Source organism: Bos javanicus, chromosome 23, assembly GCF_032452875.1.
Source record: "Bos javanicus breed banteng chromosome 23, ARS-OSU_banteng_1.0, whole genome shotgun sequence".
Lineage (NCBI taxonomy): Eukaryota > Metazoa > Chordata > Mammalia > Artiodactyla > Bovidae > Bos > Bos javanicus.
The window spans coordinates 29,341,122-29,353,752 of record NC_083890.1 but is presented as its reverse complement, the minus strand read 5'-3'; the positions used below and the strand labels follow the sequence as shown (position 1 = coordinate 29,353,752).

At 40.6% G+C, this 12,631-nt stretch overlaps 1 protein-coding gene across 1 annotated transcript; it reads right to left on the bottom strand.

The window, feature by feature from the left end:
- Positions 1 to 1,222: 1,222 nt before the first annotated feature.
- On the bottom strand, positions 1,223 to 2,591 carry LOC133235886 (olfactory receptor 11A1-like). Its single transcript, XM_061397673.1, has one exon. The coding sequence runs from the start codon at positions 2,589 to 2,591 to the stop codon at positions 1,632 to 1,634; it is 960 nt and encodes a 319-aa protein (XP_061253657.1). The 3' UTR covers positions 1,223 to 1,631.
- Positions 2,592 to 12,631: the final 10,040 nt, after the last annotated feature.

Here is a 12,631-nt window from a genome sequence, read left to right as displayed (position 1 = left end):
GGCAGAGTCCCAGATCCATGCTCTCTCTCTCCCTAAATTCTCTTTGTGTGGCCCCAGGTGTTCATGTAACCTTCAGGACCTATAAGTAATAAACCTTGTTTTTTCCAAATTTCCATAATGATTGTTGCTGAGATGCATCCTGCAATCATAATAGGAACCACAAGGGTCAGCCCAGCCACAGCATTAGCCTTGGTCAGAGAAACGTCTGTAGGGAGAGCCCAAGTGAGTGCCTCAGGCATTCTTAGCTGATGGAATCACTACCCTATCAATAGACTGAGATCGACACAAAATATGTTTATATAAAATACAAGATATAGGGATAGACACCAAACAAAACCATAAGTCAGCAGAAAGTCTAATGTAAAATATAAACCATTCTACAGTGAGCTTAATTTCCCCAAAGTCAAAAGTATGAAAAAAAAATAGAGGAGAAGGACCACTATGAAATAAGGGACTTAAAAACACAACAAGATACAGTGTGAATCTTGTTTACATCCTAATTTTAAGAATTTACTTAAAGATAATTGGAGAAATTTGAACATAGTCTGGGTATTAGATGCCATTGGGGAGGTATTTTTAAATATCATAACATCGGGGTTGGCATGTTTTTTTCTTTAAATGCCTTCATCGATAAAACATACTGAGTACACTTGACCCTTCAACAATACCAAGGCCAGGGGTGACAACTCACTGAGAAATTGAAAATCCACCTATAACTTTGAGTTGGCTCTCTGTACACATGGTTCCCCTGTACATATGAGGTTCCCTATCTACGGATTCAACCAGCCATAAATCCCGTACTTCTGTATTTACTACTAAAAAAAAAAAGTCGGCCTTTAAGTGAAACTGTGCAGTTCAAATCCATGTTGTTCAAGGATCAAATGTATTTGCACATGGAAAACATCGCTACACTTCTCACATAACACAATACTTACACATCTGAAATTTGCTCTAAAGTGTTCCAGAAAAAAAAGGAGCTATAGGCAATAGAAATAGGATTGGCAAATGTTGATATTGATGCTAGATGATGGCTGTATGGGATTTATTATAGTGTTCTATCTACTTTTCTGTATATTTGAAATTTTCTACAATAAAGTAGTTAAACAATTAAATGCATTCAGCTTTAATTTTTTAATATGCTTTCCCTTTAACCTGACAATTCAACTCTTAAGAATTTATTGTAGGAAAATCTAAATGTGAACTATATTTGCATGGTGAAAAAATTAAAAATGACTATGAGCTTTCACAAACAGAGATCACCTAAATCATGTTCAGCTATGCTGAGAATCTCTGAAGAATAAATACATACATATTGGTTAAAATAAAAAGAGGTTCAAGACATAGTCATCAATGAAAAACCACATTACAAACTTCCATGATTCAACTTATCTCTAGGTTTGTTTTGCATTGCTGTTTTCATATATTTGTTTCCTATAGGAAATATTCAAAGCCTATTTGGTAAAGAAATTATAAAATATTAAAGTAAAAAATTTAAAGCACTTTAAAATTATTGCTCTACAATATTCATTTTTAGTATGAGTACAGTAACTATAAAACTTTTCACAGAGAGAAACGTCAAAACAGGACAAAGTTATTTCTACCCAACCAATCCCAAAGTCCAATTAACATATTTACCACCATCCTCCTTCAATCATTTCAGCTTGCTTAACATACAGAAGCATCCACAGTGCCTGCTGAACTTCCTTATTCCTCAGGGTATAAATCACAGGATTGAAGAAAGGGGTGATCACAGTGTAGAGCAAGGCAAAGACCTTCATGAGGAGCTGAGAGTGGACAGCAGAGGGCGCGATGTATAAGACCATGAGAGTACCATAGTATGTGGACACTACAGCTAGGTGGGAGGAGCACGTGGAGAAAGCCTTCCTTCTGCTGGCCCCAGCAGGAACTCTCAGCACAGCCACCACAATCCGGCCATAAGATGTCAGAATCAGTCCAAAAGGAACAGTGAGGCAGACCACAGACAGAATGAATGTTGTCATCTGGGCTACACTGGGATCTGAGCAGGCCAGGCTCATCAAAGGCATGAAGTCACAGTAAAAGTGGTCAATGTGGTTGTGGCCACAGAATCTCAGTTGGGCCATGAGGGCTATAATCACTACACCTACCATGAAGCCAGAGAGCCACACTATGACCACCAGCCCCAAACACCATCTGGGTCCCATCAGGAGAGGGTAGCGGAGCGGGTAGCAGATGGCCAGGTAGCGATCATATGCCATGACAGCCAGTAGGAAGCACTCAGCAGTGGCTAAAGAACCAAAGATAAAGAACTGGAGCAAGCAACCAGCCACAGAGATGGCCGCCTCCTGCAAGAAGCCCTCCAACATCTTGAGCACCACTGAGGAAGTATAGAGGATCTCCAGGAAGGACAGATTAGCCAGGAAGAAATACATGGGTGTGTGGAGCCTCTGAGAGCTAACCACCACCACAATGATTAGCATGTTCCCTAGGATGATGGAAGCGTAGATGACAGTGAACACAATAAAGAGAAGGAGATGCAGCTCAGCTTTGACATAGAAACCAAGAAGGACAAATTCAGTAATAGTTTGGTTTCCTATGGAGACCGTTTCCATGAAGATCATCCAAGTTTCTGCAGTGATTAAGTGACAGATTCTAGTGCTTCTTTGCATCTTCTACACCAAGCCCTAGATAAGTAGAGCTAAAATGAAAAAGATGAAGGTAAGTCTCAAAAACCCCTTTTTAGTTGCTTTTCCAATTCCTTACCTCTGCTGTTTTCCTTAATTGTGCACATATTCAAGACTCAAGAAGTTTGATCAATGATTTAAACTCACAATTTCCAGTCTTCAGAGACCTTAACCTATTAGTTCAATCTAATATTTTTATTAAAGAAGGAAATGGCAACCCACTCCAGTATACTTGTCTGGAGAATCCCATGGACAGAGAAACCTGGCAGGCTACAGTCCACGGGGTCACAAGAGTCAAACACAACTTAGCGACTAAACCACCACCAATATTTTTATGATTTACTAAATTCTACCCTCCTGATCTCTGTAACCAGCCATAGAGCCTTCCTCATGAGCAACAGTATGCTATGCTAAGTCACTTCAGTCATGTCCGACTCTGTGCGACCCCACAGATGGCAGCCTTCCAGGCTCCCCTGTCCCTGGGATTTTCCAGGCAAGAGTACTGGAGTGGGGTGCCATTGCCTTCTCCGGAGCAACAGTGTAATGTCTTTCAAATGCCTGCCTTGTGTCCTATCACAGCTTACAGCTTGTTATAGGAAAAAGAAAAAAAAAAAAAAAACTGTTTTATCTTCCTTGATCACAACCAGCTTCACTGTGAGTGGTTTGGAAATTCTGCCTGATACCCAAGCTTACTATATTGCAGTCATCTTTATCTTAACATTGTCTCTTCATTCCTCAAGCACCTAATCAATTGTTACTTGGAAAATTCCTATGTATTCTCTCTTCATTAGTCTTATAACCTCTTTATCTTAGCACAATTATAACCTTATAGTCTCGAGATTGCCCACTCCCTTAAAAATAATGTTCTTTAAATTCTAATTTCATACAAGATTTTATAATACAAATGTAATAAATAATATGATTGATGAAAGTATAGGTGCTGTGTGATTAGAGAGAAAACCAACTCAGACTAGGAACTGAGAGAGTGTGAGAATCAAGATCAGGGAGGCTCCCTGAGGAAGTAATTGTAGCTAAAAAGTTTTGAAGAACAAGTGTCAGCCAGGCAAAGGATAGGAGAGTGAGCATAGCATTCTAGGCAGGAGAGACATAATGGAAAGCAAGGATGTATAATTGAGTGAAGAGCTGAAAATGCCCCTGAGTACCTGCAAGGAAGATCTCATATGCTATCCAAAGCGATGTGTGTGTGTTTATTAAAAATGAGAATGCATCAAATGATTGGAAGCAGAGGGCAAAAATGCAGATATTTGTTGGTGCATGTGTGTGTGTGTGTGTGTATGTGTGTCACAGAATCTGCTAGCAGAAAGTATGAAAAATATGGTTGTCAACTCCACAATAAGACTGTTCTTGGGAGTGTTTTAAAAGTTCAGTCAAGATCTTCCCTGGTGGTCCAGTGATTAAGACTCCAAGCTTCCACTGTTTGGAGGACAGTGGACACTGGGGACACAGGTTGAATCCCTGGCTGGAGAACTAAGATCCCACATGCTGTGTGGGAAAAATAATAATAATAAAATTAAGTTTAAAAAAAATCACTTACATGAAAACTATTTTCAAGTCATAGCATAATCGTGGCTTTTCAGATCACCACATTCCCACTCTATTTTTCAAGGGGTTGGGGAAGTGGGGAGAAAGAAGAAGGAAAAGAGAAGATAGAAGGATGTGAGGATTATAGACAAATGGGAAGGTTTTAGTGGAAGACATTGCAACACTAGGATTCCAGAGGAATGACTTTGAAAAACTGACTTTTTGACTCTCTGGGTTAAACGAAATGTGTTACTAATCAGAGGAAACAACTCCATAAATACCAATTCTTTACCCTTTTATAAAAAGTCTGTGACCTAAGCTGTGAACAATTATACAAAAATAGGAAACTCACCTGCAATAGTCCTTCTAAAGATAAAAATTGTGAAAAGCAGAATATGTGCTAAGATCTTCTGAAGAGTTCAGATTATTGAAGTTTCCCAATTTCAACTCCTCCCTTGAACTCAACCTGAAATAATGCAAGACATTGATTAGAAATGTCACACTTTTCACCCTCCACTCCCCAGAGTCATTCTCTTTTCCACTCTCCATCTCCTTTTCTAGTTTCCCGATTCCTTTGGCTTTTCCACTGTAGGTCCTTCCCTTTATCACAAAAGAGGGCTGACAATTGCCAAGAGGAGAGGGGCCCCTGAGAACCAATTACAAACTGACTAGAGAACAACCTTAAATGAAAAGGAAATATCAGCCCCCTGAGATACCTGTCTTTCTCCAGAGGAGGTTCCTGAACTGTTGGCTTGACCAAAAGTAGAGCAGAAACCAAGGGTTATATGGGAACCCTCCTTTCCATCTACTTGGGGGCTAATGCACTCCACTAAGCATCCCATCCCCCATTCCTAGGCTCTTTCCCCAGAACTTATCACAAAACTCTCCTAAGTTCTCTACAGCATCCCTAAACCACCATGCCCAAGAGTGGTCCTCCCAGAAGACTGCTCTCAACCCTTCCACCCCACACCCAGCTTTCAGACATTTCACCATCCCAGAAAAGTATTTCAATTGAAACAGCCCTGGGGAGTATTTCATGTGGATTTTCAAAGCCTTGCCAATGTTGGGCTGATTTAAGGGGAAGGAAGCTGGCATATTATTACAAAGTAACATCTACATGATTAAATGGCCTTTCAGTGTCCTCCATGCCCAAATGCCTACCTGACAGCTCCTCTCCAATTGTTCCCTTCTGTGAATTCTCCACAGACACCAGGCTGATCTATTGACTTCTCATCCCCAGCAGTGTGTTCAGTCACTTCACTGTCATCCATCTGAGTCAAACCCTTACTTCATTCCCATTTTTTTCCCAACAGACCAACAGAGAAAGCCCCTTTCTCTGAACTACTGTAAGGTCCACTATCTACAGCAACAGTAAATGCTACTACTTTTTTTTTAATTCAATAGCTTAAATCATAGATATAACGCACTCTAACTATAACAATTCAAATAAAATAGCAATCTCTAAAGAAAATGAATACTCTCTCTTTCTCCCCGCAGAACACTCCACCTACCCTGATGAAACCATTGTTTAAATATTGACATCTGTCTTTACATACTTTTCCCTTTACTTATAAAAACATTTGCAAACATAATGCCTCAGCAGGCAGATTCTTTACCATTGCATCACCCAGGAAGCCCTAATATCCCATGATTATTTCCAATGGTGCCAAAGAGCTCTACGATATTTGTTAAACAGAAAAAAAAATCAAGTACAAAATAGTATGCTTAGTGTGTTCCATTCTCATTTGTATAAAAAAGTAAAATAAACCACTCACATCTGTTTCTGTGGACATAATCAAGAAATTGAGACAATGCTGAGACCTGGGATCCTTTGCTGCAATACTGCAAAGCTTACACCTGGACACACCTCTCTTCCAGCTACAAAATACAAAGAAATTATATGGGACTAAAAATTACTGTGTGCATGCACAGTTGGGGCAAATTCTAGACCAAAAAATACAGAAGTCCCAACTGCCATTTCTGAAGAGATGGAAGCAAAAACTAGGTATTGGGAGCAAAAACAGGGTACTGCACATGCCCTCCTGCACTCAACACCACAAAAGGGTGGGCAAACCACCTAAGCCACACCTCGAGCCCAAGCCCTGGACACACTCCTTGTTGTTAGTCACTACATCGTGTCCAACTTTCTGTGGCCCCATGCACTGTAGCACACCAGGCTCCTCTGTCCTACACTATCTTCTAAAGTTTTCTCAAATTCATGTCCATTGAGTTGATCCATTAGTTAATTAGCATCAACTAACCAAGATGATTAGATGAGACCTAACCATCTCATCCTCTGCTGCTCCTTCTCCTTTTGCCTTCAATCTTTCCCAGCATCAGGATCTTTTCCAATGAGTCGGCTCTTTGCATCAGGTGGCCAACGTACTTTGGAGCTTCAGCTTCAGCAACAGTCCTTCCAATGAATAATCAGGGCTAATTTCCTTTAGGATTGACTGGTTTGGTCTCCTGGCAGTACAAGGGACTCTCAAGAGTTTCTCCAGCAACACTATTTGAAAGCATCAATTCTTCGGTGCTCAACCTTCCTTATGGACCAACTCTCACATCCGTACATGACTATTGGGAAAACACTCCTACCCTCAGCCATGTAAGGAATGAGCTCGCCCCTCCACTGGGACAAGCAAGGGAACATGTTACTTGCTTTCTCTCCCTCCTGCAGCTGGCACAGGAGCCCCAATAAAGCCTTGCCTGAATTTCTTGTCTGATCTGTAGTCAGTTTCTATTGACTGTGGAAGGCCAAGAACCTGGTTAGCATCAAAACTACTAATTCTTGCTACTGGGGATTTGGGGTGATATACATGATTTTTATTTTCATACATTTTTTGTTTTTTCCCATATAAAAACTTTACCATGTTTAAATTTTTTATGTGTTTGCCAATTACCATACAAATTGCTCTTTAAATTTATTTTCTATTTATCACCTTCAACAACCAAGATCAAAACCCTGGCCTGTTCACTGCTCTCTCTGCTATATGCTTACTTCCTAGGACACAATAAGAAAAGAAAAAACACACAAGGGAAATGAGGAGGAGGACAAGGCATCAGACAAGCTTTGGGGGATTTTCCAATACCAAAAATGTTGACCCTCATGCAGCAATGAATTGAAAACGTTATAGAATGAAAAAAACAGCATATTCATTGTAATGATTATTCAAACTTGATGGGACTTTTCCTGTCCCATCACAAACTGTACTTGGGAGAATTTCCTCAAGCCCTCATTAGTGAATTCAGGCAAGTTGCTGTTACCTTTCCCCTCCTTAACTCTCTTTACTCCCACAGAGGAAGGTCTTCCCTAAAGCCCGAAAAGAAATGTTTGTGTTCAACAAAAGCATAAGAAGTGGGCACTGGGGACTTCCCTGGTGATCCAATGACTAAGACTCCACGCTCCCAGTGCAGAGGGTCCAGGATCTATTCCTGGTCAGGGAACAAGACCCCACATGCTGCAACTAAGACTCGGTGCAGCCAAATAAATATATCATTGCTGTTGTTTGGTCTCTCAGTTGTGTCTGACTCTTTGAGGCCCCATAGACTGTGGCTCACCAGTCTCCTCTGTCCATGAGATTTCCCAGTCAAGAATACTGGAGTGGGTTGCCATTCCTTCTCCAGGGGATCTTCCTGACCCAGTGCTCGAACCTGCATCTCCTGCATTGCAGAAAGGTTCTTTACCGTTGAGCCACCAGGGAAGCCCAAATAAATAAAAAAAACATAAAAAAATTATAACCTTAAAAAAAAAAGGTGGGCATTGGACACACTCTTATTACTAACAGTCATTACTGACTGTACAGGACTCTGTGTGAAGAGTGATCTTCTTCAGTGGCTCTAGATCGAACAATATGACACCAAGAAATTCTGGAATCAACAGCCTCAGAGCTAACATTCCAGACAGCAGAAGAGGAAACCTGGTCCCCATCAGCCTGCTCCATACACAGAGAGGCAGATGTGGTCCTTCTACAGGGAATTGTCTGCACTGGCAGGGCTTTCTGACTCTAAGGGAACAGTGTGACCGCTGGGCTCCTGATACCAATCATCTCTGTGAGTCACCTTAGGGTGTGTGGGTCTCAGGGAGTACAGTTCCCCTGAGGAAAAAAGACACACCAACAACACTTCCCTTCACAGGGCAGTCACCTCAGAGCATGGAGGCTCAAATCTGGAAAATAAACTATACATGCTTCTGAAGATTCCATGGTTTTCCAGAGACCCTGACCCCCTAAGGAAGACATGCTTCTGAAAAGGGAGCTGGGAGAAGAGGACACAGGGAGCTCCTCTCCAACACCACCTCTCTCAGTTGGACTTTGTTACTGTTTTTCCTAAGACAGAAGCTGCACCCTACCTCTTTGTCCCACAGAACCAACTGATGCATCTTTCCAGTCCTCTTTCCCATCATTGGTGAGTGCTATCTTCTCCTGCCCTGATGCCCAAGGCAATGAGGGTCAGTGTCTTTGGTCATGTAAAAAGAATTAGGAATGGAAAGTTAGAGTGTAACTAATGATAGTGAGCCAGATCTTCTCTCTTAGTCAGAATTCAGTTGCATTATCCCTATTTTAAAGGCTTCGGCAGTGGCTGACAGAATCTGCCTGCAATGCAGAAGCTTCAGGAGACTCAAATTTGATCCCTGGGTGGGGAAGATCCCCTGGAGGAGGACATGGCAACCCACTCCAATATTCTTGCCTGGAAAATCCCATGGACAGAAGAGTCTGGAGGGCTACAGTCCATAGGGTCGCAAAGAGTCGGACATGACTGAAGTGACTTAGCATGCATCCCTATTTTAAAAAGAAAGAAAAGGGGTAGGGGAAGGAAGGGAGGAAAACTTAAATTCAAAATAGCCGAGATAGGACACTCCAAAAGTAACCTGAAGCTTCACTGAATAGCAGAATGGTGTAGAGTATTTCTCTCTCTCTTTAGAAATAGAGAATAAATGTCCGGAGTGATGGATGAGAGAAAAGTATTCTTTATCAGCTGCTGAAGTAGAGAGAGAGATGGAGAAGGTGGAGCACCTAGAGTTGTTCATTTCTGAATCATACTCAGCTTCTCAGAGACAGCTGAACACCAACCTGCTGTTTGACCTCTACCTGATATTTTTAAAGACTGACCATTTTCATATATATCCCTCTGACTCAACTTTGTCCATAACTTCACAAAGGGCAGTGACACAGTCAATGGCTCTAACTCAATAATATTTTAAATTTTATTTTCAATAAAATTATATGTTTGCCTGTTTTTTAAATTAAATAATAAATGAGGGTAAGAAAAGGAAAATATTTATATTGGTTTGACATTTTTCAAGAGTCTTTATAGTTAGGATTAGAGATGATTTGTCCAAAGTTTCAGAAGAAACCTTGACTCAAAAAATTAAATGAATTCTTTAAGATGACCAAATGAGAGATGATAGATGCCATTTCTTAATTCCTGGCCCAAATTCTAGGCATAAATATTGTGATACCAGCAACTACAAGCACAGCCTCTTGGTGGTAAGAGGAAGGGGACCACTACTTATTTGACCACAAAGTTTATGGAAGCATAGAGTCTGTTTTACTCCCCCTATACATTCTCACTCATTCCCATTCTGGAAAATAAAATACAGTAAGGAATATCATAGATTTATACAGGGAAAAACAATAGTATTGTGAACACTGGTTCCAGGGTACAAAGATAAAATATAAATATGCTGCCATCAGTTCTGTTGTTCAGAATCCAGCACGGATGAAAAGAGATGAGATTGTTCCAAGACCCTTCCTCTCTGGGCTGCGGAACACTTATTATAGGTGAAGTTTATTGCATCAGAATTTCCAGGTCCAGTTGCCATTCTTCTGAACTGTATAGCTCTCTGAACAGTAAGAATTCAGGATTATTTCACTAGTCCCTGGACTAGAACATTTGGCTGAGACTTCATAAATGAATCAAAAACAATGGTTGCTGTTTTACAAAACACAGGGGAGGATGCCAAGCATGAGCAAAGGCACTGAGGCAGAAAGGAATCTAGGGTTTGGGGCAAAATAAGGAAAGCTGCCTAAAATGGCCCCCAACCTTTAGATTCTCTAAATGTTAAATGTGCATCAGTGATTGCTGATATATGAATATAATATACTAAGACTCAACGTATGGACTGCAAATGTACAGCAGTTGTATTTTTATGGTTACTGCCATACACCGTGCTCTGCTTACTGCCTCCCTTTCCACTGGGTCACCAACTGCCTAATGACCCTGAGTCAGATTCCCTAATTTGTCAGTCATGTTTATGTTTCAAAGTGTTCTCTGGCTATTAAGACATTCACTTTTCCTTTGCTTCTATTAGGGTGAAACTTTGCACACAAATCCCTGTTAGTTTTTGTTCCAATCACATTTTCATATCAATGTTCCTTTTTAATAACCCCAGCCAACAGCCAGTCCTAGATCTGCTCTTAGCTCTGCTAGCAGTAAAAGGGAGAGAGCCTGGTCTGCTCACATGACCCCCATTTTTCCCCCATATCTACTTTTTCTGGTCAGGCAGGTAAGGAAATAGATAAATATGCTGGTAAGGTTGCATCCTCTTCTTGGTTGGAACTTTGGCTCAAGCCAAAGTTAATTTAAACAGAAGTCGAGCAGCTCCCTTAAGCCTTGGCCATCCACTCAGTTTCGTCTTGCCAGTTGACTCCCAACTGAGAGCCTCATACAAAATTCCTGATGCCCCAAACTCTTTGCCCGATGATCCAGTATGGGCCCAAATGCATCAGCTCTCTATAACCCTGACTCTGGAACCTGTACCTACACACGGATTGTCTTCATTCCAGTGGGAAATCAATAATTCAGGGAAGCAAGGTCTATTTCTTCTCTGCCAGGAGGTCTCACTGTATCACCTCTCCCAAAGCTCCTCCCCTAGCCCCATCAGTATCTGCTGGTGGGTGAGCGACCAGTGAGGAAATCAGAAGTCAGTGTCTTTTCTCTGCAGGTCTTACTTTTCCTTCAGGGGAAGAAAGGAGTTGACTTAGGGAAGAAGACTGTTGGAAGGTCAGAGATGGAGATAGCCTGTCCGTGCCAGCAAGCCCTGCCTTCCCCGCAAAAATGACCCACCCCTTCCTCCCAGCCCTTACCTTAATCAAAGCCCTAGGGAACTCCTCAGTGTCAGTTCATGCCTCCGTGCATTGGCAAACACCCTGCTCTTTGATACCTAAAAACTCCTTTGTATTCATAAAGACTGATGTTGAATTTGACCTTTTCTGTGAAACCTTTCTCTGCTTCTAAAAAGTCAGATCCTTCAACTGCAGTGGTTTCCTTAAGGTCCTTTAACTAGCCCATGTTTATAACACTTACCAAAATACTTCATGAAACATCTGTTTATATCTAGATTTCTACTATTAGACATGAGCTCCTTGAAGTCAGAAGCTCAATGGTAATCATAGATAAGTAAAAATTTGGGGCTGGAGAGAGTGAAGAGGAAGAGTGTTTTCTTCTGACATAAATCTCTCAGCAGTTCTTACTGGGAGAAAACAGACACAGAAAGTTTGTATTTAGAATGAGCTCTGGGGAAATAGGAATAATCCCACTGGCAAACTTAAAAATACACTTTCTTAGACAGGTGGTATAGAACACATGTTTCAGGGTCTGCAAAAGAATGCCAATCCAAGGAATTGGAACCTGATATAATGTATTATAGGAATCACAGGCAAAAGATTGATGGAATGAAAACTGTGTCCAAAAAAAAAAAAAAAAAAACTGTGTCCAGGAAAATCCATCTGGCAGGGAATTCTGGACACTTTGGAAGAGAAAGAAGCTGGATAACAATTAGCAAGCAGCTTTGATGGTGTATCTATTCATTCCTCCACCTGACACTTAGTTTTTACTGCTCTGTCTTCCATGCTGTATCCCAGGTTTTGAGAATAAAACCTTGAATAAAGTAGAGCTCCCAACTTCAAGGGATTTAATAGTAGATCTGAGTAAATCTTAAATACTGAGATTTAATAGTAGACATAAACAGAAAATACATAATATAGACATAAACAGATATATCACAAAGCACTTTAGTAAGTATTGACATGGGGGCAAAGAAAGAGAGAGGGGAAGAAGGGAGTCATTGAACATTAATCCATATTTGCAGCATGAGAAACCTGATGGGTGGTAGTGTCATGAACAAAGGAGATGGTACTAAGCCTGAATCAGGAGATGGCAGTGGAAGAATGGAAAGTAAAGGATGGACAGTTCAGAAATTTCTTTTTATGGTTTCAAGTGTGCATTTGTCTTTGCATGTGTATGTGTGTATAAATACATAAATGAAAATACTTCAAAAGTTAACATTCCAATATAAATAATGTTTCTCACACTGACTGGAAAATATTCAGATGATTCTTAATTTCTTTTTAATATTTGTCAATTTTCTCTAGTTTTTCTCAACTAACTCAATGCATTCTTTTTTAATACTTATTTATTTATTTGAC

Excerpts from the sequence above, each read along its gene's own strand:
- LOC133235886 (XM_061397673.1), bottom strand. The coding sequence starts at position 2,591 with ATGGAAACGGTCTCCATAGGAAACCAAACTATTACTGAATTTGTCCTT.